Below are 22,008 nucleotides of genomic sequence, written 5' to 3' on the forward strand. Positions count from 1 at the left end.
TACTAAACAAGGTAACTTTTTCTTAACTTTTGCGAGATAGAAGCAGCTTCATTGATTAATTAGAAATTATCACGCCAATAGCTGCTCTTTCAGGGGGGCGGGTACAAATCTTCTTACAACTTGCCATTTTATGCCTGCTTTGTTGCATTAAGATTTTCTATCAAGATATTAGTTGCACAGACAAGTTTCATTAAATCCAAACCATTTTCTCATGTTTTTGTTCCAATATCTCAAGCAGAAAAGAACAAGTAAGACAATCTGGATATGTTTTAAAGACAAATTGTCAGAATACATATAGTAAGATTGCTAAACATGTAAGGGGCTGGTATTGGTAAATCAAGCATAAAATGAAAATAGTTTATAGGAAAATTTGTGACAAAACTGTCTCTAGAAATTAAGAGACTATAATTAGAACAGAGCTAAAACTGTTGCATAGAGAAAACCAATTAATAAAATTACTTTTGATGAGTTATTACATCTATAAGAGAATGAACAGTGAGTAGGTAAGTTGTATGGTTAAGCATTATAAATGAGGAATTTCTAATGCAAAAGAAAAAGGAAAAAAATACAAGCCGCTTATGTCTCCACAATGCCAGGAGTACAGGTTCCTGAGAGCAAACCTTTGATGTTCTAACCCTAGTTCTTACGTTGAATTTTATATCTAGTAGGTTCAATATTTGTTATGTTTACATGAATAATGGGATATATTGAGGGTCAAAAGTAGAAGTATCCAGAACATAGAGGGTAATGTGCCAGCAGAGCTTCACGTGTCAAACAGTAGATCACCAGATTGTTTTGTGATTTACACAGATAACATGGTCTTAATTCTCATGTTAAGGTGTTTTGAAGTATACAAGGTATCAGAACAGGTATTAGAAACAAAAGAATAGTATTTGCTTGGTTTCATTAAGATTCACTATATTAATATTAAAAAAATAATTAAAGGGACATGAAACCCAAAATGTTTCTTTCTTGATTCAGATAGAGCATACAATTTTAAACAACTTTCTGATTTACTTCTATTATCTATTTTGCTTAATTCTCTTGGTATCCTTTGTTGAAAAGCCTATCTAGATAGGCTCAGGAGCTTGGAGCTAGCTGCTGATTGGTGGCTGAACTTGTTTGCCCATTTTCAATGACTTACAGAAGTGCATTGCTGCTTCTTCAATAAAAGATAGCAAGAGAATGAAGCAAAATTGATAACAGAAGTACATAGGAAAGTTGTTAAAAAATGTAGAATCTATCTGAATCATGAAAGAAAATTTTTGGGTTTCATGTCCCTTTAACCACATACAGGCAACATCAAATGCCATAACTCTGGCATGTTGGAAAAGTAGGCCACACTGACAAACTTAAAAAAAGGAATATACAATCTATTCTAATTAATATCTGGATACCTCTGATCTAGAGGAGAAGGTTTTTTGGCTGTTTGTTTAAAAAATGGAGACTGGCCAGTCTGCCGCTCTCTTTTCTGACAACAAAGATAGACACTAGCATGCAATGAGTTAAATAACTAAAATTTAGAGGGTCATTTTACGCTTATTTGAATTAAAGTTCTCCTCATTCCAGGGGCATGCAATTTCACATTTCATTGATTAGCCAGAATATGTTTAGTCACAATTGTACATGTCTGCTATATTAAAATTAGGTTCTATCATTAAATAGAAATAAAATTTGTTTTTTCCCCACTACTAAATGTCAACCTATTTTTTTTTTTCAGGTTTTCTCCCTTACACAGTGCACAATTAATCTTAATTGTGTTTCATTTGACATTCTGCAAGAAACTAAATCAATCAAAAAGATAAAAAGCACCTGTTCAAATGGATAGATCCAGTAAGGTTCAAACCATGCATGCTATTAGTATCTGTGATTGACACATTTGCACTGATGCTGCTCACCTACAAGGAAATATAAAGAAGAAATTAGTATTAGAATATTCATTTTCAATCTCAGATGGCACAGAGATTGTATACAAACACTTACTATGTGAGCAGAAAGTAGTGACTCTCTTTTTAAAGTTGGTTGAGATGCATAAACAGTGATAAGTCCTGCAAACTCAACTGTCAGGTTGTTTGGTTTTAGGGTGAAGGCAGGAGCACTAGAAGCTGATATCAAAACTTGTACAGGAGCTGGCTTCTTGTATTGCTTTGAAATCTGTTAACAAAATAGGGAAAAAAATGTTTTTGATACTTTGGTTCTTGGATTCTAAGCATCTACTCCTCTTATATTCATATATTTTACTCTTCACTATTATACAAGTAGTGTTTGTCTCACCTCTGGTAAAATGGCAGACAAATCAGATGTAGTTATTTTTATGGAACTCTGTATGGTATAAGAAAATATATGGTTAGTGATCATATTATACTTAAAAAGAATATATTATATATTTTCATTATATGCATACCATATATTTAATAAGATGAAATGTAAAGCCTCCAGATAAAAAGTAGGATAAACTGGCTGAATTTATGGAAGCCTGTGATATTCCAATATAGACCATAGATTTCGTTTGGCCACCCATAGTAAGTGGTGCTGGCTGAAAACTTGTTCTTGTCATATTCACAAGTGAGTAAAACATCCCCTGCAGGAAAGAGAACAGATATTAAACCATACTTATTATCATGCCCTGTTGGCTCTAATTGCATGGTGGAATAATGTGCTTATAGAGTCATTAGAGGAAAAACTGACTTCTAAAGGAATAACACTATGTTTTGATCAAATAAATATGTGACCACAGAAGAAGAAAGCTCAGATAATCCTTTAAAGGGTCTGGGTAATGGGATGATGATGATAATACAACTTTTAAATATTCATTCTAGGAACAGACAAATATCACATATTCATGAGTTGCCACTCATTACTGGAGAAATCTTTATGCGTAATCCAATGTGCCTGTTGTTCTACTAATACAAGATGTCAAAATGTAATAACTACATATTGGTTGAGGTAATCTGGCAAGGTTGCAGAAATGAAAAGTGATAAACGTATCAAAGAAATGATAACTGAAAGTGCATTTACACAGGATCAATGTCATTTTTATAGTCTACCATTTCCGTAAAAATGTAATAAACTGCCCCATATGTATAGAACAACATTTCTTCAGTACTTTGGTAGATGGTTGGTACAGAGATGATTATTGTCACTAAAGAAAATACATCTGAGACATTAAGCACAAAGTTACTAAAAATCCTCTCAAGCCTTCTGCAGTCTGAAGCCTCTCTAGATTTACCAGTTCAAATGTTATTAGGCCACCTGATTCATTAAAGATTTAAGAGATAAGTGAGCTGTAATTAATAAGTTTCACTGAATAAAATAGGAACTGGTGAAGTTTGGGGACTGAGCGATCAGATAGAATGGAGAGGTTTATTTTTTTATTTAAATTAAATATTAACCAATATAGAACATGGGGGAAAAAATTATGTCTGCTGCTTCAGAATTCTGAAAATATTTTCAGTAAATTAAAAAAAGCCGCTTATCTGAGATCTCTTTGCACTTCTTTTTTATGAGAGTTCATAAAGGTAAAATTCAGTTGTAATTTCTGTAGCTAACAATTCCATTTACAATTATGATTTAATATTTAATATAGCAAAGACTATACATTTAGGGCCAGATTATGAGTGTCGCGTTAACAGTTAAGCGCAATGGAAAAGGAGTATGTCTTGGGTGTTTGCGAAAGTTGAGAGTAAACGCGATCATGCCCAAGCTAGAAGGATTACTGCGTCCTCAGAGCTTTGGTTAACTGTTTTGCAAAACAAAAAGGTGTCACAGAAACACATAAAAAATATATTACAAGGTACAGTTACACTCATAATAACACTATCTAATAACAATTATTACAAAAAATATTGCACAATAAAGTTAAAGGGCTCAAAAATATGAGGTCTCAGGTGTTAGAAAGAAAAGGCAGCCAAAGGGCTTTAACATAGAGATACAGTACAAAGATATATATGTCTAAATATGTATATGTGTGTCTATGTATATATATATATATATATATATATATATATATATATATATATATATATATACTGTATATATAAATATATATTTATATATATATATATATATATATATATATATGTTTATATGTGTGTACATATGCATTATTGCATTTAAATGTGTATATATTTATTTCCAGACATATATACATATATCAGCACATATATACATAGGTATACATATATAGACGTGCAATGGAGCCTTTTACAGTCAAGTAGATGAAAACATGTAAAATCATATTTATGTAAAATTCATATTTAATAAAGTGGTATACTGTGTATTTACAGTAAATATTTCCCATTCCAATGTTCTGCACATATCAGAATATGTTCTATGTATTTTTAAATAGATATTCCTATATACATCTGTATATATCTATACCTATATATAATCATCTATAATTATAGGTATAGATATACAGTATATCATACCAAAATACCATCAGATATATGTAAAAATATCTATTTATGAATTTATATATTTATGAATAAATAGAACATATTCTTCTATATGAAGAACAATGTAATGTAAACTATTCATATTTTCATGTTGGGTTGGCACACTTGAGAATATGCAATCGGGTTTGCGTGCAAGTAGGGTGTAAGGTTTTTTTATCCACTTTTTTTGCTCCATTAACTTCTATGGGGGAATGTATTATCGCACAAGCAATATTCTAATTTCGGCTTTTTACGCGCATCGGGTTAGTGCACAAGCTAAAACAGTTTACTTTCAACTTGTTAAATACCTTTTCTACTTGTAATCTTGCCCTTAAATTGCAGCTATTTAAATTTGTATTTTCTTATACTCTGCCACACAAAACTATAAAATTGGAAGTCTAAAAAGTTAATTTAAAGAGCATTTATCAATGTCTTTCCAACATGATACGCTGTAGCGTATCATGTCCGACTGACATCGCTGAATGCCGACAGCATACGCTATTGGCATTTAACATTGCACAAGCAGTTCACCAGAACTGCTTGTGCAATGCTGTCATTGCAGGGGGTGTCAATCAGCCCGATCGTATAGGATTGGGCAGATTGAAGACTGCAGCCTCAGAGGCAGCAGACCAGTTATGGAGCAGCGGTCTTAAGACCGCTGCTTAACAACTACTGTTTCTGGCGAGCCTGAAGTCTCGTACGGAAACAAGGGCATCAAGTTCCATTCGGAGCTTAATAATTCGGCCCCTTGGTATTTACTTTTGCAATTGAGGATGTAGAAAAACAAAAGAAAGCTGATGTAATTTAAGATACTAATATTTGCTATACTAAATTGGTCTTGCATTATTTCAAGTGGACTGGAAAGGGTATATTTTGGGCATATTTTGGTTTGCAAGTCATAAAAATATGCAAAACAACTTTACTAATCTTTTGTCAGAATAAAAAAAATCTTGTGTTTAGGCCTCATCATTTTAAAAGCTGACAATTTATCTCAAGTACATATTTCTATAAATATTAAAATTTAAAATATTAAGACATTAAGGGGCCGAATTATCAAGCTCTGAACCGCTGCTCCATAACCTGTCCGCCTGCTCTGAGGAGGCGGACAGACATTGCCAGAAATCAACCAAATTGAATAGGATTGGGTTGATTGACACCCCCTGCTAGCGTGCAAATCTGCAGGGGGCGGTATTGCACCAGCAGTTCACAAGAACTGCTGGTGCAATGATAAATGTTGAGAGCGTATGCTGTCGGCATTTATCGATGTGCAGCGGACATGATCCGCAATATCGGATCATGTCCGCTCACATCATGATAAATAGGCCCCTAAATATTTATTCTAAAATTTTAAGGGGGAACCAAATGTTTTCATTGAACTCCACAGGCAAATGGACAAAGTGTTTTAAAAGGGTGAATAATGCACTAACTAATTTTCTGTCATGTTATGTAAAGGTAGAAAGAAAAAAAATGTGCTTGAAATTCCTGCTTGATAAATTTACACCATACAATTAAGTTTTGTTTGCTAGCTCTGAGGAATGTATATAACCAAAAACTTACCTTAAGATCTATTTGTGCAATCTTTTCTGTAAATTGTGGGTTGCTAACAAGAGAGATATCTACACCAAGTACGTTGGCTAAAGAAACATTTGCTGAATAGAAAAAGAAATCATAATTATAAGAATGATTAAAAAGGTACTATATTCAGACTTCACTTAAGTTTTGTGTAATGTCAAATTATTAAAAGTATTAGTCTAGGTAGGCAACAAATGTACACAAATATTATACACAGATATTTTTTTATAAATAATATGACTTCTAGTTGTCTGCTAAAACTCTCCAAAACATTCTAGAAAACAAAGATCAAATACAACAGCAAAGGACAAGTTTCTTCACTTAAAAGGCTTCAGTCGTGGCTACACGTTACCCATCTGCTGAACACACATTTGTGAAGGAGAAAGGGTTAAACATGGTGGAAAAATATGCATCCCCTGGGTTTGGAGCCAATTTATAACAATGGAGCATAATAATATTACTCTCAAACTACAAGTGGACTCTTTCTGGTATAAAAACATGAGTCATAACAATTAGGTTCTCTGTTATAACCCCTCTTTACTTTTGTTATTAACAAGTTATTTAGACAATCTAATCTATCTTTTATACAATGGCTGTACAAAGTGAAATCACTGTAGTATACTCCTGATCTTTCTTCTAAATCAATTCACATAATTTCACACGTCTCACAGGGTTATGTTACGCATAGGCAGATTCCCCAAGCAATTTGTATCTACAGTACCTATGTGGTGGTAAGGTATTTTGTCTGTACTGACATATAAACTTATTCAATATAAGATGAGTGCACCTTCTAGTACTCATTCTGACTCATACTATCCAAATGCAAAGTAGATTGTATTGTCTATTTTATTTGTTTGTTTTGTTTTCATAGGTTTAAAATGTGGAGGTCAATAACCATATAAGAAGAAACAACACCATCCTTAGCTGTTCATGATCTATTGAACATTAAAGGGACATTAAACACTTTGGGGAATATTTATCAAAAGGTCTGGTGGACCTGATCCGACAGTGCGGATCAGGTCTGCCAGACCTCACTGAATGCGGAGAGCAATACACTCTCCTTATGCAGCATTGCACCAGCAGCTCTTGTGCAATGCTGATAATGCTAAACAAAAACTAAAAATATTAGTGCTAAACTCATTTCAATTTGTTATAGCATTCCTTAATGTAGATTTTCTATCTTCACAATCTTTTGTAAAAACAGAACAGAAGTATTCATTGAGACTGTCAGCAATTTGCTCATCTCCTTCTACTGTTTTACCATTTACTTTTTTGAGTTTTACTTTTCCAAACTTAGGGCTATATTACAAGTGAGGCACCATCTTAAAGGGACAGTCAAGTCCAAAAAAAAACTTTCATGATTTAAATAGGGAATGTATTTTAAACAACTTTCCAATTTACTTTTATCATCAATTTTGGTTTATTCTCTTGGTATTCTTAGTTGAAATCTAATTCTAGGAGGTTAATATGCTAATGTCTTAAAACCTGAAGACTGCCTCTAATCTAAATTCATTTTGTCCACTAGAGGGCATTAGTTCATGTGTTTCATATAGATAACATTGAGCTCATGCACGTGAAGTTACCCTGGAGTACTGATTGGCTAAAAAGCAAGTCTCTCAAAATAACTGAAATATGGGGGCAGTTTGCAGAAGCTTAGATACAAGGTAATCACAGAGGTAAAAAGTGTATTTATATAACTGTGTTGTTTATGCAAAACTGGGGAATGGGTAATAAAGGGATTATCTTTCTTTTTAAACAACAAAAATTCTGGTGTTGACTGTCCCTTTAATGTTTGCAGGTAAAGAGGCAAATTTGTCCCTTTACCAGCGAATGTTAAATAACCAGCCATCTGGGGTCAGACCTCTCGTTAATGAAAGAAAGTTTCCCCAATTGCTCTAAAAATAAAATGGACAATACATTAAAATAAAATATAAAGATGAGCATATTAAAAAAAAAAATGCACAAAGCAGTTAAAAGGGGTTAAAGTGAGGGAATGAGGGGTGTTTGAAAAAAAAAAAAAAGGCACCTAAAGTGCCTTTACATAGAGGTGAATGGGGGACTGTGTTTTCACTATGAATATATAAGTATATGCTTATAATCATATATATTTAAGCGTTAATATGTGTAAATACATATGTAAATACATAAATTAATGTATATAATCATATATACATATACATTGATTTATTTCTGCCCAATGCTGCGCAATTTTCCTCCTATGCTGCGCTAGGTGGTTTGCCATGTCGAAAACGAATCTCCCATTGAACCCTATAGAAGCACGTTCTCGTGAGCGCAAGGCTTCTGGGTAATACCAGCGCAAATTTATGTGCGCTGGTATTACTGAGTGGAGCACAAATATCAAGCTCGCTTAACACAATATTGAGCTCCATTAATCTTGGCCTTAGTTTTTCTCCTTTCCCTGATGTAAGAAGGTTTTGTCCACATGTTTTACTGACTGTGCTATCTTCTCTTCCTCATGAGCTTTAAACTTCCTAATTATCTGCTTAGTCTTTTTTTCTTGGAGTTTCATCTCATATCATCCTCTGTGTGTGTCTGTCATTTTTGCAAGCTATCTTTTTTGTCTTTAAAGCATGTGCTACTTCTTTGGAAAACAATATTGGTTTCCTCTTTCTTTTATGTCTGCGGTTTAATCTAATATGGCACTCTTCAAAAATTCCCACAGTTCTTGAGCCCCTTTTATAAGAGTTAGACATTTTTATTGGTTATTTAGGTATTCTCCAGTGTATGTAAAATCAGCCTTCCTATAGTCTAAAACTTTTGTTTTAGCCTGAATACTAAATCATACAGTTTGATGATTACTGGACCCTAAGTTCTCGCCTACAGACACATCTGATGTATTAATACCAAGAAAATGAAGCAAAAATGATGATGCAATTACATTTGAAAACTGTTAAAAATGGTATGCTCTATCTAAATTATGAAAGAAAATGTTTGGGTTTTATGTGCTTTTAAAGGGACATTAAACACAATTTTTTTCTTTCATGATTCAGAAAAAGCATGTAATTTTAAACAACTTTCTTATTTACTTTATTGTGTAATTTGCTTCATTCTCTTTTCTGAAAAGCTTATCTAAATATGCTTAGTAGAGGCTGATTGGCGGTTGCACATAGATGGCTTGTGTTACTGGCTAACCCATGGACATTGACATTTCTTCAACAAATGATACCTAAAGAATTAAGCAAATTAAATTGGATCTTTGTTTAAAATTGTTTTCTCTATCTGAATAAGTTGAATTTTGGGTTTTATCTCCCTTAAAGGAGCCACAGTTATAAAAACACTGCTTTCTAAACTCTCCACGACCTCAAAGGTAGCAGAGTGAAATCACTCAGAACTGATCCAATTGGGTGATTGACAAACCTTGCACTCACGTAATTGGTTACTCAAGAGCAGGGGCAGGATTGAAAAAGAAACTACTAGAACAATATACATATATATTTACAGGGAACACACAGTTCACATAGACCGACATTTAAAGGCATTTTTCAGTGCGATTTTCATTTCTAACACCCCACACCCGCTCCCTTGAGACCCCAAAAATGACTTTTTGCAGTTATTTTATTAAAAAATAAAGATGCTACCATCTTAATTTTTTTAATAAAGTATATCACAATTGATTTTGGGGGAATTTGGTAGACATTTATAAAATGAACAAGAGATCTGATCTCTGGTTAATTTTATAAGCGCTAATTGCTACCACTTGTAATGGCTGATTATTTATCGTGCACCTGCAAACGGGCACGTTTTCCTGTTTGCGGGTGCACGATAAATTAGCACTCTACTTGTAATCTAGCACTAAATTGGGCTGTAGCCTGTATTAAATAGAACAATAATACTTTAAACTTGAGGAAGTATTCTTGAAATGTATTATAATATGCAATTAACATATTTCTGCTTTATGCAATAGTCTATCATTTATTGATTGATTGATTGATTGACTGATTGATTTATTGCAGTATATTCCATTAGAAAGTAAAATTATTATTTGCATACATTTTGAAATATATTGTTATGTCTAGTTTATGTTGCAATCAATTTGATAATAAAAGCTAAAAGTGGGTTGTTAGATTTGGATTTAATTTTCTAAGCGCAATCAAAAAGGTGTGGTTTCTCAGAAATGTATTTAGTTATGTGTATGAAGATACTTACATTGCATCTGACTCAGAGATACATCCAACTTTTGAACTTGTGTTTCCAGAGCTGAACATAACTAGAGCCAAAACACAAAACCTCTGTTAATAAATAAAGCTAAATATATATAATTGTTGCTAAGATTTAGAGAAAAAACCTATGGAAAATACCTTTGTTATAATTTTTATATAATGTATGTATATTTATTGTGTATTTATTGTATATTAACTTACCTGCTCCTTAAAACTAGAGCGGATCAAAGTCTCCAACTCTTCTTTAAACGTATCATAAAAATAACTAAAGACAAGAAAAAATATACTGGGTAAACATCACAAATTAAGATCTATCTAAATAAAAAAAATAAAAAAACTGACAGCTCTAAAATAGGGACACTACTGTCAAATAATGCTTACAACAGTTTCATAACATTCCTACTGAATGATGATGTGAAAAATATTTCTAATTCATATTCAACAACATGCTACATACATATGTTACCCATGTTTATACCACAACAAAGAAAAAGGAATGAAAAAAAAGTGTGTAGACCATCTTGATCAGATCAAAATAAAGTTCAGCCTCTAACAGTAACCTACCCAGAGTTTTATATTTATGTAAAATAGATAACTCTAGTTAAAAAACAATGGTATATATACCTGCACATCCTGAATATATATAGGTTTATATATACAGTATATATACATATATATATATATATATATATATATATATATATATATATATATATATATATACATACACACAATATACCAGGAGGAATAACTGCAAACCATAGGAGGCAATGTGCACAGTAAGTGGTTGTGACAGAGTTTGTCTCCATCTTCCAAATCTCATAGAAAGTATATCTACATAGAGTATATAACTTGCTTGGTTCTTACTTCATGTAACCAAAAAGAGAACAGTTGTATAACTTCAGTTCTTGGCAGTTACATAATTGTAAAATATTAGTTATTTTCATAACAGTTAATACTTTTATTTAGCGGTTGTTTTTCAATCCCCTAAATAAAAGCTTAATTTAATTGTTTATCAATGGAAGTTTTTTTTACCTTTACGTTATAAAAAAGCATTACGTAATTAATTTCTAGCAAATGACCGATGATCACTCACCTAACACCGTCCAGCATGTTGATGTTAACATCTTTAATATCAGAGAGGCAGCTAACTGGATAAATGGATAAACTTCCTGTTTGAGCCCTACGAGCCCCAACGACTAATGAGATAGAGATTCCTTTTACATGCACAATACTCGATCCACTGTCTTTGCTACAGGGGAAAAAGAACATATAAGTTTGCATTTATATGTGTCATCTGCAGCTGCTCTATAAACCCAGAATACTCACATTAGCCAGCTGTTTAAATTCCAGTTATTATAGACTGTGGCATTACCACCTTTTATTGACATCTGGATACCTTTTCCAGGCACAAACACTGCAGTGCTCTGTGCATATTGGAACTGCTCGAGTCTTATGCTGTAAAAACAAACAAGCAAATAAATCATAAAAATGTAGTGTGAGCAAATACTAAAACTAAATAGGAATACAAGAAAAAACTTGCCTGCTGTTTTTAGTAGTCTAGAGTATAAGCTATTATGGGCCGGATTATAAATCGAGCGCAAAATATTGCTTTCGCTAAAGCAATATTTGCACTCCACTTTGTGCTTCCAGTCCATGCAAATGTGCGCTCGTATTATGAGTTAGGGGCAATGCGAATGCGACCTCACGTTCAGATTGCACGAAAGCATTGCACTCACGAGAGCTCGCTTTCATAGGCTCCAATAGGAGACTTGGGGGCCTAGTTATCAAGCCGTCAACCTCAAATACGCTGGAATTCCGCAGCGTATTTGTGGCGAGGCTGATACGCCTTAGTTATCAAAGGCTCGAGACCGGCAAAAGTAGAATTTTGTGACGTAAGCATCGATCCGCCGGACTCAGTCCGACACAGATCGATTCTTACGTCACTCCAGATGTTCCGCACACAAGTGCGGCACATTCTCACTACTTTTGCTAGTTATCAAAAAACTAGCAGGTACGCTCAGCACTTTTACGGCCCAGCGTACCTGGTTTTCAATCCGCCACCCCTGGAGGCGGCGGATCCCATAGGAATCAATGGGAGTCTGACCATAGCGAAAGTACAAGTTCGCTGCTGACAGACATCCCATTGATTTCTATGGGAGCTGTCTACACCTAACACCCTAACATGTACCCCGAGTCTAAACACCACTAATCTGTCCCCCCTACACCGCCGCAACTAAATAAAGTTATTACCCCCTAAACCGCCGCTCCCGGAGCCCACCGCAAGCTACTCTATACATATTAACCCCTAAACCACCACTCCCGGAGCCCACCGCAACTATAATAAATGTATTAACCCCTAAACCGCCGCTCCCTGAACCCGCCGCAACCTATATTAAATGTATTAACCCCTATCCTGCCCCCCCTACACCGTCGCCACCTATAATAAATTTATTAACCCCTAATCTGCCCCCCCTACACCGTCGCCACCTATAATAAATTTATTAACCCCTATCCTGCCCCCCACTACGCCGCCGCCACTGTAATAAAATTATTAACCCCTAAAACTAAGTCTAACCCTAACCCTAACGCCCCCCTAACTTAAATATTAATTAAATAAATCTAAATAAATTAACTCTTATTAACTAAATGAATCCTATTTAAAACTAAATACTTACCTTTAAAATAAACCCTAATATAGCTACAATATAAATAATAATTATATTCTAGCTATCTTAGGATTTATATTTATTTTACAGGTAACTTTCAATTTATTTTAACCATGTACAATAACTATTAAATAGTTATTAACTATTTAATAGCTTACCTAGCTAAAATAAAGAGAAATGTACCTGTGAAATAAATCCTAACCTAAGTTACAATTAAACCTAACACTTCACTATAATTTAATAAATTATTCCTATTTAAAAATAAATACTTACCTGTAAAATAAACCCTAAGATAGCTACAATATAATTAATAATTATATTATAGCTATCTTATGATTTATATTTATTTTACCGGTAACTTTGTATTTATTTTAGCTAGTTAGAATAGTTATTAAATAGTTATTAACTATTTAATAACTACCTAGCTAAAAGAAATACAAAATTACCTGTAAAATAAATCCTAACCTAAGTTACAATTAAACCTAATACTACACTATCATTAAATTAACTAAATAAACTACCTACAAATAACTACAATTAAATACAATTACATAAACTAACTAAAGTACAAAAAATAAAAAAAGCTAAGTTACAAAAAATAAAAAAATAAGTTACAAACATGTTAAAAATATTACAACAATTTTAAGCTACTTACACCTAATCTAAGCCCCCTAATAAAATAACAAACCCCCCCAAAATAAAAAAAATCCCTACCCTATTCTAAATTAAATAAATTTCAAAGCTCTTTTACCTTACCAGCCCTTAAAAGGGCCATTTGTGGGGGCATGCCCCAAAGAAAACAGCTCTTTTGCCTGTAAAAGAAAAATACAACCCCCCCCCCAACATTAAAACCCACCACCCACATACCCCTAATCTAACCCAAACCCCCCTTACAAAAACCTAACACTAATCCCCTGAAGATCATCCTACCTTTAGTTGTCTTCGCTGAGCCGAGCCACCGATGGAACTGAAGAGTACATCTGGAGCGGAAGAAGTTAATCCTCCAAGCGGCGCTGAAGAAATCTTCCATCCGATGAAGTCATCATCCAGGCGGCGCTGAAGAAGTCTTCGATCCGGCCGATGTCATCTTCAAAGAGGCGCTGAAGAGGTCTTCTATGCGGGCGAAGTCATCTTCCAAGCCGGGTCTTGAATCTTCCTTCCGCCGACGCGGAACCACCTTCTTCACCGACGGACTACGACGAATGACGGCTCCTTTAAGGGACGTCATCCAAGATGGCGTCCCCTCAATTCCGATTGGCTGATAGGATTCTATCAGCCAATCGGAATTAAGGTAGGAAAAATCTGATTGGCTGATGGAATCAGCCAATCAGATTGAGCTCGCATTCTATTGGCTGTTCCGATCAGCCAATAGAATGCGAGCTCAATCTGATTGGCTGATTGGATCAGCCAATCGGATTGAACTTGAATCTGATTGGCTGATTCCATCAGCCAATCAGATTTTCCTACCTTAATTCCGATTGGCTGATAGAATCCTATCAGCCAATCGGAATTGAGGGGACGCCATCTTGGATGATGTCCCTTAAAGGAGCCGTCATTCGTCGTAGTCCGTCGGTGAAGAAGGTGGTTCCGCGTCGGCGGAAGGAAGATTCAAGACCCGGCTTGGAAGATGACTTCGCCCGGATAGAAGACCTCTTCAGCGCCTCTTTGAAGATGACATCGGCCGGATCGAAGACTTTTCTTCAGCGCCGCCTGGATGATGACTTCATCGGATGGAAGATTTCTTCAGCGCCGCTTGGAGGATTAACTTCTTCCGCTCCGGATGTCCTCTTGAGTTCCATCGGTGGCTCGGCTGAGTGAAGACGACTCAAGGTAGGATGATCTTCAGGGGATTAGTGTTAGGTTTTTGTAAGGGGGGTTTGGGTTAGATTAGGGGTATGTGGGTGGTGGGTTTTAAAGTTGGGGGGGGTTGTATTTTTCTTTTACAGGCAAAAGAGCTGTTTTCTTTGGGGCATGCCCCCACAAATGGCCCTTTTAAGGGCTGGTAAGGTAAAAGAGCTTTGAAATTTATTTAATTTAGAATAGGGTAGGGAATTTTTTTATTTTGGGGGGTTTGTTATTTTATTAGGGGGCTTAGATTAGGTGTAAGTAGCTTAAAATTGTTGTAATATTTTTAACATGTTTGTAACTTATTTTTTTATTTTTTGTAAATTAGCTTTTTTTATTTTTTGTACTTTAGTTAGTTTATGTAATTGTATTTAATTGTAGTTATTTGTAGGTAGTTTATTTAATTAATTTAATGATAGTGTAGTATTAGGTTTAATTGTAACTTAGGTTAGGATTTATTTTACAGGTAATTTTGTATTTCTTTTAGCTAGGCAGTTATTAAATAGTTAATAACTATTTAATAACTATTCTAACTAGCTAAAATAAATACAAAGTTACCTGTAAAATAAATATAAATCCTAAGATAGCTATAATATAATTATTAATTATATTGTAGCTATCTTAGGGTTTATTTTACAGGTAAGTATTTATTTTTAAATAGGAATCATTTATTAAAATATAGTGTAGTGTTAGGTGTAATTGTAACTTAGGTTAGGATTTATTTCACAGGTACATTTCTCTTTATTTTAGCTAGGTAAGCTATTAAATAGTTAATAACTATTTAATAGTTATTGTACATGGTTAAAATAAATTGAAAGTTACCTGTAAAATAAATATAAATCCTAAGATAGCTAGAATATAATTATTATTTATATTGTAGCTATATTAGGGTTTATTTTAAAGGTAAGTATTTAGTTTTAAATAGGATTCATTTAGTTAATAAGAGTTAATTTATTTAGATTTATTTAATTAATATTTAAGTTAGGGGGGCGTTAGGGTTAGTGTTAGACTTAGGTTTAGGGGTTAATAATTTTATTACAGTGGCGGCGGCGTAGTGGGGGGCAGGATAGGGGTTAATAAATTTATTATAGGTGGCGACGGTGTAGGGGGGCAGGATAGGGGTTAATAGGTTTAATATAGGTTGCGGCGGGTTCATGGAGCGGCGGTTTAGGGGTTAAACTATTTATTTAGTTGCGGAGAGGTGCGGGATCAGCAGGATAGGGGTTAATAATTTTATAATAGAGGGCGACGGTGTAGGGGGGGCAGGATAGGGGTTACTAGGTATACTGTAGGTGGCAGCGGTGTCCGGGAGCGGCGGTTTAGGGGTTAATACATTTATAAGAGTTGCGGCAGGGTCTAGGAGCGGTGGTTTAGGGGTTAGTAACTTTATTGAGTTGCGGGAGGCTCCGGGGGCGCCGGTATAGGGGGTAGAACAGTGTAGTTTAGTGTGAGTGCTTAGTGACAGGCTAGCAATAAAGCTGGGAAAAAGCCGAAGGGCAGCGAGATCGGATGAGTGATAACTGTCACAGTCCGCTGCTCATCGCCCCGCGGCTTTTTGACAGCTTTATTTGATAACTTAGGCGTATTTTTTCAGGTCCGCGGCGGCGAAGGTAGGCGAGCTTAGGCGGGCGTATTGGGCCGGCGAAGCCAGAAAAGTAGACGGCTTGATAACTACCCCCCTTGTTCTTAAGCTGTCATACACATCACAGAACCAAGTGAACCTCACACCCGCCACTTTTAACCCTTTATAACTGCTTAGTGTAGATATTTTTTTTAGAAAATTAAATATGACCTGAGTGCTAATTGCTACCACAAACTCATGGTAGCAATAACCAGCCACTTGTAATGATAAATTTGCGCTCCACTTGTAATCTAGCCCTATGTGATTAAAAACGAACATAAAACACCTTGGGCCTTTTTACAAGTGGTGCGCTAATGATAGCACGGGAGCGATAAGCAAAATTGATTGATCGCGATAACCAAAATCGATTGATCGCGATACCATTATCTTGCAACTTTGATATTACAAGATTATTAAATAGTGCATTAAACAGAGAAAGGTTATCGTGGCCGACTTCTCTCTAGTGCCGCTTATACTTTCAATGGAAAGCTCAACTGCACTAACTTGTGCAGTATTACAAGTTGAAAGTTACAGTTTGCAATCGAGCAAAAGCCAAAACTTCTCTAGAATATTTAGCAAGACTTTAGACCTGAAGAAAAGTCTAAAGGGTTACAAGAAAAGTTGCACACATCAAAAACACATTAAAATATAGTATTATATATATATATATATATATATATATATACACACACACTTTTTAATAAAAATATTTAATTTAAATATTGATAAAAAGGTTTTAAAAGGGTTAAAAGGGATATAGTGTACATATATATTATTTTTCATATAGATATATAGGTATAGATATATTTCTAAAATAATTATATATATATATATATATATATATATATAAATACAATTTTTTTTTCATTGTGAAGAACATAGGAATTTAAAGTATTCCTAGCTCACTTCGGGTTAAGCACAGTTGGTCTAACTTGGTGTCGGGTTAGCATGCAAACTGTTAGTTTTATTAATAGCACGCCCTATATAAGTCTATGGGGAGAAGAAGTTAGCGTGGTTGCGATGTCTTATGCCTTATGCTCTTGCTCTAACTTCTTTTTTTTTGTAATACACGAGCTAACATTGCTGCAATACATTTTTAATTTGAGCGCAGTTACAAGCAATAAAATAATTTAGCGCACAGCTTGTAGTCTGGCCCCCTATAATTAGAAAACTTTTGTGAAGTTTTTAAAAACATAAGGAAGTGTGAACAATTGCTTATTGTGGAAGCCAGTATCAAATTGTTCCTGGAATAGACAAGATTTGCCACTGTCATTTTATTAGCAAAATGTCAATTGTTTTGCATTATCTTATCACCTCTGCAGAGATCAATTAGGACAGATATGCAGCAGGGTTAGGCTTGTGACAGCAATGTGCACTTCCAGTTCTCTGAAATGCAAAATCCACAATTTTCAGAGTTGAAAGGGAACAAAAACATATTTTTTTTCTTTAATGATAAAGATATAGCGATTACATTTTAAATATCTTTCCAATTTACTTTTGTTATCTAATTTGCTTAATTCTCTATGTATCCTTTGTTGAAAAGCATAACTAGGTAGATTCAGAAGTAGCAACGCACAGGGAGTTAGCTGCTGATTGCTGGCTGCATAAATATGCCTCTTTTCCTTGGCTCACGCAATGTGTTTAGATAGTTCCTGGTAGTGCATAGCTGCTCTTTCAGCAAATGATACAAAGAGAATTAAGCAAATTTTATAAAATAAATATGTATGTTCTATCTGAATCATAAAAAGAAACATTTTAGGTGCCATCTCAATTTAAATTATATATATATATATATATATATATATATATATATATATGTGATGCATAATTTAACATTTTAATTTACAAACACAAATTGTTACAGGTCTCTTTAATTTTTACCACAGTTTTAAACTTTACAAAAAAAGACCAAACCCTCCCCCCCCCAAAAAAAAAAAAACAGAATTGAATGTTTTTTGTTGTTTGTCATTTAAATAGAATTCGTATCAAGGTTCAGACTCACTCTTTAATTTCATAGTCCAATGGTTCAGATTCAATGGTGATGCTTCCTTTAGTATCTTGGAGTGGCTGGGAGGACATAGCTGAGAGCAGGTATTTCATTCCCAGGTTCATCCCTTAGGAGGAGATTTGATTAAAAACATAAAAAATAACTAATGTTAGCTGTGCAGAAACATAAGTCCAAGATGAATTCTACTAAGTATGTTTTTTTGTATGAGAATCATTTAAGTTAATCAAACAGGCAAATAAAATAAAAAAAAAAAACAATCAGTGTACAGTGTGTCTTCTTCTCAACATTTTGATATCTTTAAAGAATCACTTTAAAAAAAATATATATATTTTTCAGCAAAAAAGATAAAGGATTTCTCCTCCTACAGCTGAATGTTGTTACAATTCTACAACTGTATCCTTATCTCATGTTTGTCACAATAGGCCTCAGCTCTATAATAAAACATTAAACTCTTGAACATTTATAGATTGGTAGGGAGAGAAATCTGATCAATGAAGTATTTATTTATAAGGAGTTTTAATTAAAGGTCTTTATTTTATTATATTCTCTACACAGGTCATATTTCCATGATATATGACAAAAAGCAAAGCCCTTGATTACAAGTGGAGCAGTAATGATAGTGCAGGCAGGTGTGCTATATAATGGAGCTGAGTCTTCGGGGTCGATTTATTAAGCTGCGGATGCTAAATCGACGCCCCATCGTTTCTGGTCCGCCAGAAACTGAACTTAAGAAGCAGCGATCATAAGACTGCTGCTCCTTAACTTCTCCGCCACCTTTTAGTTGGCGGACTGAAATCATCCTGATCCAATACGACCGGGATGATTGACTGCCCCTGCTAGCGGCCAATTGGTTATGAGTGAGCAGGGGGCGGCATTGCACAAGCATTTTACTAAAAATGCTTGTGCAATGATAAATGCCAACCGCGTGTGCTGTCTGCATTTAGCGAGGTCGAGCGGACATGATTCGCTCTAGGCCATAATAGGGGCTGTTTTCATGTATTTCTATAAAATGAATAGTAAAGTCAAGATTAAGGGGTAGATTTATCATATTGCAAGCGGACATGATACGATGTAGAGTATCATGTCCGCTGCACATCGATAAATGCCGACAGCATATGCTGTCGACATTTATCATTGCACCAGCAGTTCTTGTGAACTGCTTGTGCAATGCTGCCCCCTGCAGATTTGCGGCCAATCGGCAGGGGGTGTCAATCAACCCGATCGTATTTGATCGGGTTGATTTCTGTCCGTGGCCTCAGAGCAACCGGACAAGTTATGCAGCAGTGGTCTTTAGACCGCTGCTTCATAACTTCTGTTTCCGGCAAGCTTGAAGGCTCACGCAGAAACAGGGGCAGCAAGCTCCTATACGAAGCTTGATAAATCGACCCCTAAATGTTCATGATTCAGATAGATCATGCAATTTTAAACAATCTTCCAATATACTTCCAGTATGAAATGTGCTTTGTCATTTAGGTATCCTTTGTTGAAGAGTAAAGCTAAGTAGACGGTTAGGCACTGAGAAGTGTGCACATGTCTTTATCATTTTATGGCAGCAGTGTTTGCATCTATGTAAAACATTGCTATAAACATTGTTGCAAACACTGCTACCAGATGGCTAAACATACGTGCACTCCTAGGATTACTCTTAAACAAAGAATACCAAGAGAACTAAGCAAAATTGAAAATAGAGGTATATTGGAAAGTTGTTTTAAATCTCATGCTCTATTCAATCCATTTGATTTTAATTTTGACTTTTCTGTCCCTTTAAAGTTTTAAGGAAACAGAAAACATGTGTGTATATAAATATATATCTATCTAGATATATCTATCTATCTATCTATCTATCTATCTATATATATATATATATATATATATATCCAATACAAATGACAGCACTCTGAGAGTGCTGTCATTTGTATTGGAGATATTGAAAGCATCACTGCACCCAGGCAGGCGACTTTGGGCGGGTATATCCTGTGATAAAGGGACGGTATTATATATATATATATATATATATATATATATATATATATATATATATATATATATATATATATATATATATATATATATACTGTATTTATACATATCACTGTGATTTCATATTTAGGTGAAAACATTACTACTTTAGTAAAACATTTTTTATTTGCCTGAGACTAGTGGACATTTTCAGCCCTGTACCTCTTAAGGCAAACATACAAATGGCATTAAGATCTTTCACCTTTTTCTTGCCTCTGACCCCTCACCTTTACCCTCAGTCCTCACCATTCAATTCCTTTAGTATGTAGTAAGCTCAGCTGTCCTGAATGGCATTTCAGGTAAAGGTGGTTTACCTCAAACAGTGACTCATGGGAAGGGCCTTCAGTTTATGGTCGTATTTTATTTGTACTTTGTAGCTATATACATATTTAAATATGTTCTTTCATGATTCAGATAGCGCATGCAATTTTAAGCAGCTTTCTAATTTACTCCAATTATTAATTTTCTTTGTTTCCCCATTTTTGGTTTAGTACCTGGGTAGCGCTTGCTGATTGGTGGCTAAATGTAGCCACAAATAAGCAAGCACTACCCAAGGTGCTGGACCAAAAAAATGGTCTGGCTCCTAAGCTTACATACCTGCTTTTTCAAATAAAGATATCAAGAGAACAAAAAAATAATAGGAGTAAATTAAAAAGTTGCTTAAAATTGCATGCTCTAATTGAATCATGAAAGAAAAAAAATTGGGTTTCATATCCCTTTAAGTTAAATAACCTATAAAATTAAGTGAAAGCAAAGCCTAATGCACATGGTAAGTGCTTCAGCTTAAAGTCAAAATTAAATTTTCAGAGTCAGCTGGAGCAATTTTAAACAACTTTAAATCGTAAGTCTATTATTAAATCTGTATTGTTGTCTTGCTTCCTTTGCTGAGAAGCATACCTAGGTAAGCTCAGGAGTAATGATGCTCTCCTGGAAACTATCTGGTGGTTGGTGGTTGCATACATATGACTCTTGTCAATGGCTCACCTGGTGTTTTCAGCCGGCTCCTAGTAGTGCATTACTGCTCATAAGCCTAGCCTTATTTATACTTCAACAAAGGATAACAAGAAAAAAAAGCAAATTTGACCATAGAAGTACATTAAATTGTATAATGTTGCAGGTTCTATCTAAATCATGATTTGCTTTGAATTTACTATTCCTTTATGAAACAAAATGATAATCAAGTTGATGAACCTGTACTCACCATAATTCAACCCATTCTGTGTAAAATGAACTCTTATTCCAGGATTGTCGGCAAGAATCATAGAGAGCTGACACACAACAATAAAACAAAACTTCAGCATTGTTGCAGAATTCCTATTTAGAATTGGAAAAACAATGTCATGAATCCTAGCAAATGATTTAAAAGTAAATAGTTATACATACCAGAAGGTTCATACACATACATACAAGGAAATAGCTGCTGCATATGGGTATACACCTACCTTTCTAGGTACTGGAAACTGGGACTTGTGCTTCCTCTATCGAGTGTTAAAAAAAAGTGAATATAAACACTTTTAAAACATACTCCCCATTTATGATGAGCTAATAAGCTATTATTAAATTCAAGGATCCGGTTCTTCTCCTTTTTAAAATTGGGCGTTGAATAAGGGAGGGTCCGGTTGTCACATCTGTGATATAGCATCACTTACAACAGATA

At 34.6% G+C, this 22,008-nt stretch overlaps 1 protein-coding gene across 1 annotated transcript; it reads right to left on the bottom strand.

Annotated features, from left to right (window-relative positions):
• Window positions 1-1,793: 1,793 nt before the first annotated feature.
• On the bottom strand, window positions 1,794-21,652 carry LOC128662684 (BPI fold-containing family C protein-like). Its single transcript, XM_053716568.1, has 11 exons — window positions 21,553-21,652; window positions 18,327-18,438; window positions 11,519-11,647; window positions 11,286-11,441; window positions 10,391-10,454; window positions 10,176-10,236; window positions 5,994-6,085; window positions 2,405-2,581; window positions 2,275-2,322; window positions 1,984-2,154; window positions 1,794-1,898 (listed from the first exon to the last, which is right to left on the bottom strand). Exons 1-11 carry the CDS (start codon window positions 21,650-21,652, stop codon window positions 1,794-1,796), a joined length of 1,215 nt encoding a protein of 404 aa, XP_053572543.1.
• Window positions 21,653-22,008: the final 356 nt, after the last annotated feature.

This window comes from Bombina bombina, chromosome 1, assembly GCF_027579735.1.
Source record: "Bombina bombina isolate aBomBom1 chromosome 1, aBomBom1.pri, whole genome shotgun sequence".
In the NCBI taxonomy this organism is placed as follows: domain Eukaryota; kingdom Metazoa; phylum Chordata; class Amphibia; order Anura; family Bombinatoridae; genus Bombina; species Bombina bombina.

What these genes read in the sequence shown, in the direction of transcription:
- LOC128662684 (XM_053716568.1), bottom strand. Translation starts at nt 21,652, where the DNA reads ATGCTGAAGTTTTGTTTTATTGTTGTGTGTCAGCTCTCTATGATTCTT. An exon ending in GCTCTAGTTTTAAGGAGCAG is followed by an intron (nt 10,237 to 10,390) that starts GTAAGTTAATAT and finishes TTTTGGCTCTAG; the next exon opens with TTATGTTCAGCTCTGGAAAC. An exon ending in TTGCACAAATAGATCTTAAG is followed by an intron (nt 2,582 to 5,993) that starts GTAAGTTTTTGG and finishes TCTTTCCTGCAG; the next exon opens with GGGATGTTTTACTCACTTGT.